Source organism: Lonchura striata, chromosome 23 (assembly GCF_050655825.1).
Source record: "Lonchura striata isolate lonStrDom1 chromosome 23, ASM5065582v1, whole genome shotgun sequence".
Lineage (NCBI taxonomy): Eukaryota > Metazoa > Chordata > Aves > Passeriformes > Estrildidae > Lonchura > Lonchura striata.
This window is the reverse complement of record NC_140725.1, coordinates 7,695,455-7,711,276: the sequence shown is the minus strand read 5'-3', so window position 1 is coordinate 7,711,276 and position 15,822 is coordinate 7,695,455. Positions and strand designations below refer to the sequence as shown.

Here is a 15,822-nt window from a genome sequence, read left to right as displayed (position 1 = left end):
CCAGCACCCCACGGCAGGTCCCAGTGCACCCCAACTTCCACACCCAGTACATCATGGGGACAGAGGGGGACACGTCCTGTCCCGCTGCTCCAAAGCACCACTTGGACCATCGTTTCTTCCTCCCCAAAATCTCCTTCTACCACAGATGAGACCCAAAGGAGGGGGAAATTTCCCCCAAGCACATGGGAGCTGTTATTAATCTTATTAAAAACCTCTCGGGGTGGAATGTCCTGGGCTGCTCTCTGCCCGCTTTGCCTTCCCACTTTGCCGGCCCGTTAATCTGTATTTTTGGAAATTTAAATAAATAGCTGCTTTCAAAAGGGGGGAAGGAAAAAAATCAGTGCCAAGGGGGCCATTCTGAGCTGCTCCAAGCATCCCCCAGGATTTGGGTAGAATGTTCTCTCCCTTCTCAACCCCCTGTGTTCATCAATCCAGCCACACTGGCTGCGGTGCTGGGGACAGGGACATCCCGGGGCATTCCCGGGGTGGGAGGGATGGGGACACGGCCTGGAGCAGCGGGATGGGCTGGGAAGGTTCCCACTGCTCAGCCAGGCCGGCGGGGATGGACACAGCCCCGCACCCAGAGCAGGCTGCTCAGACAGGCAGCGCTGAGGGACTGCTGGGGCTGCATCCCAAAGGACAGACACCCCCAGGCGATGGCCGCGGCACCCCGGCCCAGCAGGAGTCCCGGGCGGTGGACTGGGATACACAGGGAATGGCACGGGGCTGGCAGGATGTCCTGGCACCCACCCCCAGCACCCTCCAGAGCGCCCAACCCACCCCTGTGCCAGCCTGTGAGGGGCAGGGCTGGGAGCTCTGGGTCTGCATCCCGGAGGGGGATGTGGGTTCCCTTTGGGAACTGAATTCCTCCACAGTGAGTTTTGGACTGGTGGAGCCCCAAAACCTCTTCCAGGGCTTCCCTGGGGTTTCTCTCTGGAGGAACTGAGCAGAGAAGAGCCAAGAGCATTGCTGCAGAAGGGAAAAGTGGTGGGAGCTGATGCCTCAGGTTTTACTTTTCTGTTTTTCACATTCTGTGCTGCTTTGGTGTGTGGGTCTGAGCTTCACATTATGGGATGGTGAGCTCTCTTCACAGAGTACAGAGACAGAACAATTCCTGCTCCAGCTGGGCACCACGGACAAATGATCCAAAGCTCAGCCCAGGAGCACAAACACCATGGGCTGGAGAGAGAAAAACAAGCAGGGTGGGACTGATAGGCTGGAGCTGGAATGGGACAATGAACTCCAAGGTGCCAATGGAGCAGAACTGATCCCAGGGAGAGCCCCAGTCACCATCCCTGGGTGTGTTTGAAACAAGCCTGGATGTGGCACTGGGTGCCAGGGCTGAGTTGAGGGGCTGGGGCTGGGCTGGACTCGATGGTCCAGAAGGTCTCTTCCAACCCAGTGACTCTGTGATTCTGTGAATCTTGAAGGGATGATGGCTTTAAACTAAAAGAGGAGGGATTCTGATGGGATATTGGGAATTGGGAATTGTTCCCTGGCAGGGTGGGGAGGGGCTGGGCTGGAATTCCCGGAGCAGCTGTGGCTGCCCCTGGATCCCTGGCAGTGCCCAAGGCCAGGCTGGACACTGGGAGCTCCTGGGACAGTGGGAGGGGTCCCTGCCATGGCAGGGGTGGCACTGGGTGGGATTTAAGATCCTTTTCCATCCAAACCATTTCACGGTTCTGTGATGTTCCCTCAGAGCAGCCACAGACCCTGAGCCCCTCCAGAGGCTGTTTTGCCACATCTCCCATCCTCAGCCCCCTCCTGATGTTTGGCAGTGGATTTTGGGATGGAACACGCCCCTGCCTTTTCCAGGAGGAATCTCCCGTGCCAGGCTCTGCTCACCACCAGCCCCTCATCCCACACCTTCTCTCCAGTGCTGATATTATTCTTCTCTCTTTCTGCCTAGTCCTGAAATGAACACCATTGATTTTTCATAGAGCTAATTTTTTTCCTAACAGAAGCCACCGGGGATTAAATCAAATTCCTTATCAGCATCCAGACCATTGCTGGGGCAGCTCAGCCCCTTCCAGCAGCCAAGCTGGGAGCTCAAGAAGAAACAAGAGCCAGGTTTGGCTGGGCAAGACACATTTCCCAGCTCTCTGAGCCCCCCTGCTTTAGGTTTTTCTGCTCACATCAACCTTTCCTTCCCGGGCTCTGACGGCTCCGCTGTCGGGCCAGGCTGGTTTCAGCCTCATCCTCTTCATTTTCTCTACAACCCAGCCCTTTGAGACATTTATTTTCCAGTCCCTTCGCTCCCAGCTCTGTTAAGAACCGCCATGAATGATTTAGGGAGTTCTTCAGGCGGTCTCGTTAATCCTCTGGGGTGCACATTAGCTGGTCCTGCAAATTTAGACGTACGGCACTTTAATCGTGGTTTTAATTGCGAGCTGTGAGGCTCTGCCTTCCCAAACACACGTCAATAAACCTTTCCAGCCTGCCTGCAATGTGGCTGTGCCAGAGGATGCTCACCCACACCGAGGTCTGGGCTGGCTGCTCCTCTCCACGGCCACCCACAGCCTCGGTCCCTGCGGGGCTCTCGGAGCGCTCACCGGGGAGGAGACGGGCTGGGCTGGGGTTTTCAGGCTTTTCAAGCACATTTCCCACTTCCCAGGTGCTCCAGCCCCAGTGTCCAGCCTGGCCCTGGCACTGCCAGGGATCCAGGGGCAGCCACAGCTGCTCTGGGCACCTGGGAGAGCCCAAACCTCTCCACAAGCCTTGCCAGGTACAAACCCCCCTGCATTTTCCAGTGGGGAACAGCACTGGGGGGACCTGGAACCATCCAGGAAATCATTATTTCCTTTCCTTTATCCCTTTTGTGCAAAGGTTTTTGGTCCTGATTTTCATCCTTGATTCAGGAATCTGAATCCCAGAGTGGTTTGGGTGGGAGGGGATCTTCAATCCCAGCTCATCCCAGCCCAGGGACCCCTCCCACTGTCCCAGGTGCTCCCAGTGTCCAGCCTGGCCTTGGGCACTGCCAGGGATCCAGGGGCAGCCACAGCTGCTCTGGGAATTCCAGCCCAGCCCCTGCCCACCCTCCCAGGGAACAATTCCTTCCCAATATCCCATCAGAATCCCTCCTCTTTTAGTTTAAAGCCATCCTCCCTTGAAGATTCACAGAACCACAGAATCCCTGGGTTGGCAGAGACCTTCCAGACCATCGAGTCCAGCCCAGCCCAGCCCCTCAACTCAACCCTGGCACCCAGTGCCACATCCAGGCTTGTTTCAAACACACCCAGGGATGGTGACTGCACCACCTCCCCGGGCAGCCATTCCAGAACTTTGTCACTCTTGCCATGAAAAACCTTTTCCTAATATCCAACCAAGGTGGGGAGGTGGAAGAAATTCGCAGTCCCGACAGCCCTTAATGCAGGAAAAATGAGGCAAAGCGAGTGGGTTTGGGGAGAAAATGGTTTTTTTTTCAGCCCCGAAGGTGATTAGCCACAGCCAGAAACGAACTCTGGGTGTGTTGGCCTTTCCCTGCTGCCTTTGGGCAGTGCTTGCCCCAGGATTGGGCCATGTTTGGAAGGCTCTGGATCCTCTGGATCCCTGGAGGATCCTCATCCCTCCATGCCGGCCCCTGTGACCCCACAGAGCCGCAGGTATCGGCTCCTGCAGCACCCCCACCCCGCGGAGAGGGATGTGGGGGGCTCGGGGGGTGAGGGACTCCCCTCGCCATCCCCGCGCTCCCGCCAGCCCCCCATTTCCATGGCAACCATGCAAATGGGAAAGCTTTCCATAATCATTAGGGAGCGGAGCGGAGCAGTACAAACAGTGGCGGCAGCAGATTACAAACCCATTATGAACAGTCGCACCTTCTGAGCGCTGGTAATTACACCTAATTGTGCATTTAATTGCGTAATTGAAAACCTCCATCCCGAGTTCAGCCCGGGCTCCTTTCCGCCTTCCCGGGCGGGGGGATGCGGCCGGGGGCGGCCCCGGTGCCCGGGCCGGGCCCGCGCCGAGCGCCCGGAGCCGTGCGAGGACAAAAGACGCCGGCAGGCGTGGGAGCAGGGTGGTTCCCTCCGGTGGTGCCAAACCCAGGGAAACCAGAGCAGGAGGAGAGGGTGGGAGGGCCACGGAGCCCCCAGGGTGCAGAGGGGTCCCGCTGTCGCACAGGGATGAAGGATCACCCCCTCTCCCCGCACCCATCCCTCGTTAAACCGAGCTCCCGATCCTTCTCCAGCCTCGGAGCCGGGGTCACACCCGCGGTGCCCTGCGCAGACCCCGCCTCGGGGGGAAGCTGGGACGGAGCCGCGGCCCCGCGGGGACCGGGCATGCCGGCGCCGCTCTGGCGTGGCACTGCACGGCATGGCACGGCATGGCACGGCACGGCACGGCATGGCACGGCATGGCACGGCATGGCACGGCATGGCACGGCATGCCACCGCGTGTCACCTCACCGCAGCCCGCCAGCCTGGCAGGCTCCGGCAGGCGGGAGGTGCCAACCCAGCTCTGCTTTTGCAGCCAATTAAAGGAGAAGGAGAGAAACAAAGAAGGAAAGGAGAGCCCGGCTGGAAGCGGCTGCCGGCTCTGCCAGGCGGAGGTGGGGCACGCAGCGCCCCTGTCCCCATCCAGCTGCGGGGCTGGCGGCCGCTCGGAGCGGGCAATGGCATCGCCACTGCGCGATGGAGAAGGAGCTGAGGATCCTGCAGCGGCGCCTGAGCGCGGCCGGCGGGCACAGAGCGGGCTGGCCAAGGGACACGCGACAGCAGCGGCGCAGACCCGGCCCGACAGCTGCCAGCAGTGCATGTCCCGATATCCCGATATCCTGATGTCCTGGTGTCCTGATATCCCGATGTCCCCATGCCCCAATATCTCCATGTCCCCATATCCTGATATCTTGATGTCCCCAATATCACGATGTCCAATATCTCGATATCCCAATGTCCTGGTGTCCCAATATCCCGATGTTCTGACATCTAAATATCCCAATATCCTGATGTCCCAATATCCCGATGTCCAATATCTCAATATCCCAATTTCCCAATATCCCAATATTCTGATATCCCAATATCCTGATGTCCCAATATCCCTATATCCCGATACCCTGATGTCCTGATATCCCAATGTCCCAATGTCCCCATATCCTGATATCCCAATATCCCGATATCCCCATATCCCAACGTCCCAATATCTCCACATCCTGATATCCCAATATGCTGATACTCCGATGTCCCAATATCCCGATGTCCTGATATCCCCATATCCCAATATCCCCATACTCTGATATCCCAATACCCCAATAACCCGATGTCCCCATATCCCCATATCCTGATACCCCAATGTCCCGATACCCCGATGTCCCAATGTCCCGATATCCCCATACCCCGATACCCCGATACCCCGATATCCCGATGTCCCCATACCCTGATATCCCGATATCCCGATGTCCCGATATCCCCATACCCCGATGTCCCGATACCCTGATGTCCCCATACCCCGATATCCCCATACCCCGATATCCCCATATCCCGATATCCCGATGTCCCGATATCCCGATGTCCCGATATCCCGATATCCCAATACCCCGATGTCCCCATACCCCGATATCCCGATACCCCGATACCCCGATATCCCAATGTCCCTATACCCCGATGTCCCGATGTCCCGATATCCCCATACCCCGATGTCCCGATACCCTGATGTCCCCATACCCCGATATCCCCATATCCCGATGTCCTGATATCCCGATATCCTGATAACCCGATATCCCAATATCCCGATGTCCCCATACCCCGATATCCCGATACCCCGATATCCCGATATCCCCATACCCCGATGTCCCGATACCCCGATATCCCCATATCCCGATGTCCCGCTGTCCCGATATCTCCATATCCCGATGTCCCGCTGTCCCGATGTCCCGATATCCCCATATCCCGATATCCCGGTGTCCCCATACCCCGATATCCCGATATCCCGATGTCCCGCTGTCCCGATATCCCCATATCCCGATGTCCCGCTGTCCCGATGTCCCGATATCCCCATATCCCGATGTCCCAGTGTCCCCATACCCCGATATCCCGATATCCCGATGTCCCGCTGTCCCGATGTCCCGATATCCCGCTGTCCCGATATCCCGATATCCCGATGTCCCGGTGTCCCCATACCCCGATATCCCGATGTCCCGCTGTCCCGATATCCCCATATCCCGATATCCCGATGCCCCGCTGTCCCCATACCCCGATATCCCGATGTCCCGATATCCCGATACCCCGATATCCCGATATCCCGATGTCCCGGTGTCCCCATACCCCGATATCCCGATATCCCGATGTCCCGCTGTCCCCATACCCCGATATCCCGCTGTCCCGATGTCCCGATATCCCGATGTCCCGCTGTCCCCATACCCCGATATCCCGCTGTCCCGATGTCCCGATATCCCGATGTCCCGCTGTCCCCATACCCCGATATCCCGATGTCCCGATATCCCCATATCCCGATATCCCGGTGTCCCCATACCCCGATATCCCGATGTCCCGGTGTCCCCATACCCCGATATCCCGCTGTCCCGCTGTCCCCGCCGGGCCCGCGGGGGGCAGCGCGCTGTCCAGCCCGCCCGGCCCCGGGGCACAGGAGCTGCGGCCGCGGCTCCAGCCCCACGCCCGGGCGGGCAGGGCCGCCCGCTCCTGCCCCATCCCGCCGCCTCAAGCTCCCGCTTCCCCAAGGGAGGCTCCGGCCCAGCCACGGGGCACGGGGACGGCTCGGTGTCTCCCAGCTGCTGGGAAAACCGGCAAAACCCCGCAGTTTTGGTTTTACCCCACCTCGTCATCACGAACATCTGCTGGTGGCCCCTCGCGGGGCGGGGCTCGGCCGGTGGGGGTTTGGCAAGTGGATTTTTTCAGGGAAAAACCATAAAAGGAGGCAAAATCTGGCACCGGCTGCTTGTCCCCAGGACTGGGGTCAGCCAGCACTCGCAGCACGGCCTCGGCAGGGGTGAAGGAGCTCAGGGGGTGTCTGAATGCTCCAAACACAACACCAATGCTGCAGTGTCATGGCCCAAAACCCAGTTTCTAAACTGGTTTGGATGTGGGTTGGAGCGGGCAGGGCTCTGCAGGGCCCCTCTGGATCAGGTTCCTTGTGCCCAGTGGGTGCCAGCTGCACCTGGGGGCATCCAGAGCATCCCTGGGACCAGGGGGGCAAGGGAGCAGGTCATGGATGTTGGGAAACCAGCTGGGGTGTGACAGGTGCCCACGAGGGGACACTGGCACACTGGGAGCCGTGGAAAGGTGCCCAGAAGGTGACAGTGGCACACTGGGAGCCATGGGAAGGTGCCCACGAGGTGACAGTGGCACACAGAAATCCATGGGAAGGTGCCCAGAAGGTGACAGTGGCACACTGGGAGCCATGGGAAGGTGCCCACGAGGTGACAGTGGCACACAGAAATCCATGGGAAGGTGCCTGGGCTGGGCAGGGAAGACCAGCCAGAAATGGTGGCATCACCTCAGGATGTCACCATGCTGCTGTTTAAGGGACACCAGGGCCCAGGCTGGCCAGGGGGGCTCAGCTGAGCCGTGCCCTCCCTGGGCAGCCCCGCTGGTGGCAGAGCTGCTCCTGCAGCCACGGGGCAGCCCCACACACACCAGTGCAACCCCAGCCCCGTGACTGGGCACACTGGGAGCACAGCTGTCCCCAGCCCCAGAACAGAGGGCCCAGGACAGGTGGGGGGACAGGAGCCCACTGGTGCCATCCCCATGTCGGGGTGAAGCAGAGGAGGGGAGCAGGGATGGGGTCGGGGATCGTCCCCGCTCCCTGAGGCTCCATCCCAAACCTCAGCTCTGCCTGCTCCAGGTGCTGTGTCACCTCAGGGTGGCCTTGGTCACCCCAGAGGACACCTGGGTGGCACTGCCACCTCCAGTGTTCTGGGGCTGGCTCAGCACAAGGCCATGGGTGGGCACCCAGACCCCTCACCCAGGATGAGGAGCTGAGGGTTGGAGGCATCTCCTCATGGAGGGGTGGAAGTTGCTGCCTCCAAAACCAGGAAGGAGCTCTGGAGAGCATCCCAAAGGATGAGCTGGTTCAGGGTGAGCCTGGACCGGGAAGGGAAAGGTCCCTGGAAAGGGATTGGAGCCTTTGGGGATGCCAACAGCACCAGGACACACGGGGGAAAGGTGGAGGGAAAGCCTGACCCCAATTAGCAGCAAAGTTCCTCCGGGTGTGAGCAGGAGCTCTCTCCCAGCCCAGAAGCTCGCACCTATTCAGCCTTCCCCCAAAATTAACAGATTAACATCTCTCAGATCTGGGATATCTCGGGGAATAATCACCAACAAACCTGCCTGGGAGCTGCGTGGTGAAAAGGAATGTGACCAAAAGCCAGGAGACTCCTGCACACCTGGAAAAGCCCCGCTGGATTTATCCTGGCTCGGGTGAGTGAAACACCAAGCGAGACTTCACAGCCCAAAGCGAGGGGACAGCTGGGGACACGGAGGCCATCCCCGCTGGGAATGGGGAGACTCCAGCCTGGGAATGATCCCACTGTGCTGCTCAGGGCTGAGCACTGGCTTTAAAGCTTCCCCATCCCCCCAACAACAGCTCCTGCACCCCCCATCCGAGAGTGGGGACCCCTCCCCACCCACTGCCTTCTGGAGGATGAAGAATGAACAGGAGCTGGGAAGAAAGTGCCTGTCAGCAGGACGCCACCATCATCTCCAGAGGGCTCTGGAGCCCGTTTCCATCGCTGCGTCCATCCATCCATCACCTCCCGTCCCCGGGGACAGCACGAGCTGACCCCACACATTTCAGCAGTCCCTCCCTGCTCTCCTCGCCCTGACGGGCCCGGCACGGCCGCGGGGGCAAGTTGGAGGCTGCCGATTCTCCATTAACGCACCACCCTGCCGGGATAATTAATCGCAACCTCGCCGGCGCTGGTTTGAGCAGAAACCCCCGGATCCCCCCCGCGCTCCCTTCGCCGGCTCCTCGGGCAGAGCCTGATGAAGATTGATTCGCGGGCGGCGGCAAGCGCGGCACCGAATTGTCACGAAACCCTACAGCTGAAGCCCTACAATCCCGTGAAAAGCAACGCTCTCCTTTCCCCTTGCCACCCGGTGTCCCCGCCGCGGGTCCCGCTCAGGAGCAGGAGAGTTTCCAAAGTGCTGCCAGCGGCTCCAAGTTTCCCTCTCGCCCCGACTCAGGGGACCGGCACCCCGAGACGCATCCGTGGAGTCACCAGGATGGGAAACCGCGGGCGGGAGCGAACTCGGAGGGGAGAGATTGCAGTTGGGAACAAAGCTCACACCTGCTGGAGACGCAACCTCGGGCACTGACGGCGCAGGGAAGGGGTCCCCATCCACCTCCCCGGCCAGCGCTGGCTCGAGGCAGGAGATGAGGGTGGCACTGCCTATCTTTTAGATCAGCATTTTTTCTTTTCTGTGGGTTGTCTTTAGGTGATGGTGAGGCATCCCCAAGCTGGTCCCAACACAAGGTCACCGCCGAGGCGGCGTGGGGAGCGGTGACAGGCAGCATCTCGCACAAAGCACCCCCGGCATGCCGATGAGCCTTACCAGCTGCAGGCAGCAGAATCCCACCAGCGTGCATCGCCCGTTGCATCTCCCCATGGCTCCCCAGCCGGATGCTCGGGGCTCCCTCACCGTGGCCTCGCTCCGCCGCCGCGCTCCAGCTCCTCACCAGCCGCCCCTCGGCCACCCGGGGAGCGTCACGGGGGGCTCCAGCACCATGTCCCGCTCTCCAGCCTCGGGCCAGCCCCGCCGGCTCAGCACAGCGGCGGGCTGGGCTCGGCGTGGGGCATCGCCCCCTTCTCCCTCCGCCGCCCGCCCCGCTACAGCCCGCTGGGGCGGCGCGGGGGCCGCGGGGCCGCGCAGCCCTGGCCGCCCATGCCCGGCCCGGCCCGGCGCGGAGCCGCCCGCTCCGCTATTGTCTCCCGCACAGCCGCGCTCCGCGCCCCGGGCGGGCGGGGCCGGGCGGCGCGGCCGGAACAAGGCGGGCCGCGGCGGGCGGCGGGGCGCGGCGGGCGGCGCGGCCGGGCGGGGCGGGGGCCGGGCGGACACAGCGCGCCGCGCCGAGCCCTTGGCGGCCTCCGGGGGCGCGGGCAGCGCGGCCCCTGCGCCGCGCCGCGGCTGCCGCCCGGCCTTATCCTTGATCAGCAGCGTTTGTCTTTGAAATCGCCGGTTTTTATGATGATTCTTTTTTCGCTTCCGGAGCCAGGTGCGGCTGGGTGAGACCCTGGGGAAGGGCTGCGAGATGCGCCCCCCGTTTTCCCCCCGCGTCTCCCGCATCCCCCGGCCCTGCGGCCCTTGGGCGGCGCCTGGACCCGCAGCACAGGGACCCCGCCACCTCCCCTGGGGTGGCCATGCCAGCACAGCAGCTGGGCTTCAGGGGAGGACAGATGGCCGGGCCCGGAGGGAGCGCCCCACATCCCCCCGCAGAGCCCCGCAGCGCAGAGCCCCGCTCGGCACACGCGGCTGGGGCCAGGGGCGAGTGCCGGCCGCGGGCAGGGAGCCTGGGCAGGGAGGTGGGTGCAGGCAGGGCGGACACGGCCCCTCACCGCCACCCACCCGCTCGCCTTTGTTCTGTTTTCACAGCACACCTTCAGGGACATCGCAGAGTGCGAGGAATCGCCGGGATGCTTTAGAAACCTCTGGCTGAAATGCCGCCTGGCAGAAGCATTTAGAAACAGTTTGCTGCTTTTAATTTCCATGATTTCTTAATCCTCAGTGCTGATGTTCAGAAGGAAACATCTCCTAAACCCACCTCACGCTGCCTTAGGTGTCAGAGCATCCACACGGCATCTGAGGGATGAAGCTGCGTTTGTGTGTGTGGTCCAAACCCATCCGAGCTTGCCAGGGCTCATCCCTGTGTGCTGCTGGGACCAGCCTGCAGCACCTCCCACACCTGGAGCTTCTCCTTCCTCCTCCACGATGGGGATTTCTCTCCCCCCCGGGGCTGTTTTGTGCTCCCGGGAGCATTTGGGGAGTTCATGCGTGTTTGAAGGACGGGGCTTTGCAGAAAACGCCTGGCTTTTGTGCATTCAGACACACACAGTGCAAAGATGCAGCGGGTTCCTCAGGGGATGCTCTGAACCGGGCTCCTGGGAGCAGGAGCAGACTCAGATGTGGTTTATTCCACCCTGGCCTGGCTGAGTGACCTCCAGCAGCCCTGAGCATTCCCAAACCTTGCTCTGCACGCTGCCAAGGATCCCAGCTGTGGGCTGGGCCATCCCTCCCACCTCTCATGGCTCCAGCATCCCCAGGCTTTCACACGGGACAGGTCCCATCACCTTCATCCCGTTCAGTCCCAGGCCCATGAGGGTTATCCTGGCACAGCCACAACTCCAGCATTCAGCTTTTGGGCTCCTCTGGGATTAAACACAGCAGAAACTCAGAGCAGAGGGGTTGGCATCACCACAGGTCAGAAATGATAAGGACCAAAGCACCCCACAGCATTTCCTTGGCCATGGCCAGGCAAATCTGCCCAGCTCAAGCCTCCTGCCCCCAAAAACAGCAGGCAAAGGCAAAATACTCTGATGGAAAATCATAAATTCCCATCCAATGGCGTCGAGATCCCACCTGGCTCCTGACCAGGTGGAGTTTTGCAAAGAATCAATTTTAGATTAAAAAAAGGTCAATAAACCCTGTCATGCAGCTTCCCTGGAAGGAGAGGAGACAACTTCATCCAGGAGAGGCTGGGGAATGAGCCCAGGGCTTTGTTCTGCTCAGAACCTGCCACTCCACACGCCCCACCCTGGGGTTTATGTGGAACAAAAAGCCTCAAATGGCCAAAATTACAGAGAAAATACCTGGTGGAAATCCAAAAAGGGTCATGTCATCAATTGGGAGGATGGGAAATGGGGGGAAGCCATCAGGCTCCACGCTTTGGTCCCCAGCTGTGCTCTCACCAAGCCCTGTTGTGCCTCAGTTTCCCCAACACCCCTGGTGGAGTCAGAGCCTCATCCCAATTCTCCCGTGGGACAGAGAAGGGAACGACTCCCATCAAGGCTGAGACTTCATTTCTCTGCCACCCCAGATGCCTGGTGGGGTGGCAGGGATGTCCCCTGTCCCCCATGGCCACCTGGCCCTGGCAGGGGCTGGATCTGACCCAGCTGAGCTCTCCATGCCCAGGGCAGCAGCAGCCAGATGGGATCTCTTCCCCAGGTACACAAAATCCTCTTTCCACTAAACCCGAGTGTTTGAAGTCAAAAACCATCTGTATCTTTATGCCAGAGAGAGCTCCGCTTGCCAGGGGTATAAACAGAACACAGAGAAATCAGGTTTTTTCACTAAACTGATATTTTTATACCAAAGTCAGGTTTTTGTCTATTTGGGCAGGGCTGGAACAGCCTGGGGACAGGGACAAGGGACATCCCAGTCCCAGGGCCAGGGATGGGGGAAAGGATAGCCCAGCTTGGGTCAGGAGTGCTCCAGCCCTGGGGGCAGTGACTCTCCAGCCCTGGATTCCGGGGATGCCCCAGGTTTGGGATCAAGGGTGTCCCAGTCCAGGGGTCACATTGCTCCAGCCCTGACTCCTGGGATGTTCCAGAGCCAGGTCAGGTCAGGAATGCTCCATCCTCGGGGTCATAAATGCCCCAGGCCTGGGGTCAAGGATGCTCCAGACCTGGCCCCAGGGATGTCCCAGACCCGGGATCAGGAATTCTCCATCCCTGGGGTCATGGAGGCCGTGGCTGTGGGACCAAGGGCGCCCCATCCCATGGTCAGTGAGTGACACTCCAGCCATGGATACCAGGGGTGTCCCAGCTTGGCACTGAGGATGTCCCAGTCCTGGGGTCAAAAATGCTCCAGCCCTGAGTTCAGGGATGTCCCAGAGTCAGGATCAGGAATCCCGGGGGTCATGGATGCCCTGGGGTAAGGGGTGCTCCATCCCTGGGGTGGAGAGGCCCTGGCTGTGGGGTCAAGGATGCTCCGGCCCTGGGGTCAGGGACATCCTGGCCCCGGGGCCAAGGATATTCCATCCCGGGGCTCAAGGCTGCTCCAGCCCTGACTCCAGGGATTTCCCAGGCTCAGGACCAGGCCCAGCCCAGCCCCAGGCTGGAGAGGGCTTGGAGCACCCAGGGATAGTGAGCAGGGGTGAAATGGGATGAGCTTTACATCCCTACAACCAAACCACTCCGGGATTCTGTGACTTCCCCAGCCACCTCCAGGAAAAAACCCACATTTATTTAAGCAAACTTTCCCCAATTTGAAGATAATTAGCCCCCAGCTGCCAGTCACCATCAGCTCTGTGGATCCCAGGTAATGGACCAGGCTCAGGCGGCAGCTGGAGAATTGATGGATGAGTTAAAATGAGTTCCCACCATTCCTTCTCTGTTATCTTATCTCTGTGCTGGGGAGAAGGGCAGCACATCACAGGATCCATCATCATCATGATGCCTTTGTAGCTCGCAAAATTCATAATTAACAAAAAATTTCTATTCACTTGCTCATGTAATTTAATTAGCTTTCCATTAAACGCAGACTAAACAGCATCTATTCCCCACCAGAGCAAATAATTGTTTTCCATTCTTTCAGAAATCATCCTTGGAACTCTGAATTCATTAGGGAGCAGCAGTGGGAAAAGGTGGGGAAAGGAAGGGAAAAGCTGCAGGAAGGAGAGGCAGGGGCTGAGAGGGGGCGGGGCAGGGCCGGAGCTGCCTTTGGCTGAGCCGGGATGTGCCGGGATGTGCCGGGATGTGCCGGGATGTGCCGGGATGTGCCGGGATGTGCCCACTGACCCCGAGGGGGGTGCTGGATCCATCCCGCTGCACCCCCGGAGCTCTGGGTGCTGCCTCCACCTCGCCCCGGAGGAGCCTTTGGGCTGCCAAAGGGTCAAGAACGGGATGGGGACGGGGACAGGGATGGGGACGCTCCCCAGGGCAGCCTCGGGGTCACTTCCAGCCCCCCAGTCCCCACTGGGATTGGGGATCAGCCCCCCCTGCCAGCCCAGCCCCGTGGAACCGGGGCTGTTTATCCGGATCCCAGGAATGATTTAATTTCCAGTGGAAATCTCTCAAGCAAATACCTCCCTCGGAGGAATAAACCTGTTTAAGGAAACAATTTTCTCTGCGCTCAGATGAGGCTCGAATGCTTTGCTGCAGCCATGGCCCGGGGCTGGCTCGGATCCACTGCGGGATGGGAGCCAGGAGAGACCCGGGCTGCCCCGGGTGCAGCTGGGACCAGTGGGAACAGGGGGGCTGGCCCCAAATCCCCCTGGATGCTGTTGAGAACCAGTGAAAATGGGGAAAACTGGCCCCAAATCCCCCTGGGTGCAGCGGGGAACCAGCAGGAATGAGGGGAACTGGCCCCAAATCCCTCTGGATTCTCTGCTGCCCAGCACAGTGCACTGTCCTGTGCCCAAGGGGTGGTGGTGGCAGTGGCCATGCTGGCCCTGGCACCTCTGGGGTGGTCAGTGCCAGCACTCCAAGGTGGATTCCAGCTCTCCATGATGAGTTCCAGCTCTCCAAGATGGGTTCCAGCTCTCCATGGTGGGTTCCAGCTCTCCAAGATGGGTTCCAGCTCTCCATGGTGGGTTCCAGCTCTCCAAGGTGGGCTCCAGCTCTCCATGATGAGTTCCAGCTCTCCAAGGTGGGCTCCAGCTCTCCATGGTGGGTTCCAGCTCTCCAAGGTGGGCTCCAGCTCTCCATGATGAGTTCCAGCTCTCCAAGGTGGGCTCCAGCTCTCCATGATGAGTTCCAGCTCTCCAAGGTGGGCTCCAGCTCTCCATGATGAGTTCCAGCTCTCCATGGTGGGTTCCAGCTCTCCAAGGTGGGCTCCAGCTCTCCATGGTGGGTTCCAGCTTCTCCCAGACCAACTTCCCTCTCTCCCAGGGGCTGGGACATGGACACATGTCCCAAGGGGTGGGCATTGTCCCTAACTGCAATGAGATGCCCCACCCATGCGTCCATCCTCAGTGCCCACAAGGAACAAAGGGTTATTTGATCCCAAAATTCCTTGGCACTGGGGAAGGGCACAGCGCTGGGATGGGCACAGGGGGCTGGGTTGGGAGCTGGGCATGGGCAGGGAGTGCCCACAGAGCTGCCCAGCCCTGGCTCCGTCTATGCAGGGCCTGCTCTGGCTCTGTCCATCCTGGTCTGGCTCTGTCCATCCAGGCCGGGCTCTGTCCATCCAGGTCTGGCTCTGTCCATCCTGGCTGGGCTCTGTCCATCCAGGCCAGGCTCTGTCCATCCTGGTCAGGCTCTGTCCATCCAGGCCGGGCTCTGTCCATCCTGGCTGGGCTCTGTCCATCCTGGCTGGGCTCTGTCCATCCAGGCCAGGCTCTGTCCATCCTGGTCGGGCTCTGTCCATCCAGGCCGGGCTCTGTCCATCCAGGCCAGGCTCTGTCCATCCTGGTCGGGCTCTGTCCATCCAGGCCGGGCTCTGTCCATCCTGGTCAGGCTCTGTCCATCCAGGCCAGGCTCTGTCCATCCAGTTCTGGCTCTGTCCATCCTGGTCAGGCTCTGTCCATCCTGGCCTGTCTCTCCATCCCTCTGCTCTCTGGGCCCAGGGATTTACCCTTAATCCGGATCATTTCCCAATCTGGGTCATGGCTCCGTGTCCATCCTGCCCAGGCCATGGGGGTGTGTCTGGGCACAGGGGGTGACACCCAGGGTGACATCCAGAGTGACACCCAGGTACCCCAGGGTGGGTGTGGATCCATCCAGCCCCCGCTGCCCCACCCTGGGAGCCCCAGGACTGCCCAGAACTCAGGGCAGGGGAGGAACGATGCCCCTCCCTCACTTCCCTGCTGGTTCCTGGGGTGGGAATTAGGACCAAAACCCTCTTTTGGTTCCTTTAAAGAAGCAGGACTCGGTAGGGCTCAGGATTGCTGCCACAGATCAGCCCCAAAGATCTCTCTCCCCTCTGGCACTTGAGT

At 60.2% G+C, this 15,822-nt stretch overlaps 1 protein-coding gene across 1 annotated transcript in view; it reads right to left on the bottom strand.

Moving 5' to 3' along the window:
- The window catches only part of NKAIN1 (sodium/potassium transporting ATPase interacting 1), a 38,487-nt gene extending 28,587 nt beyond the window's left edge, over window positions 1-9,900 (bottom strand). Inside the window, exon 1 of the mRNA XM_021528395.3 lies at window positions 9,504-9,900. Within this exon, the coding sequence (XP_021384070.1) occupies window positions 9,504-9,557 (54 nt within the window). The 5' untranslated portion in view covers window positions 9,558-9,900. The remainder of the gene's footprint in view (window positions 1-9,503) is intronic.
- Window positions 9,901-15,822: the final 5,922 nt, after the last annotated feature.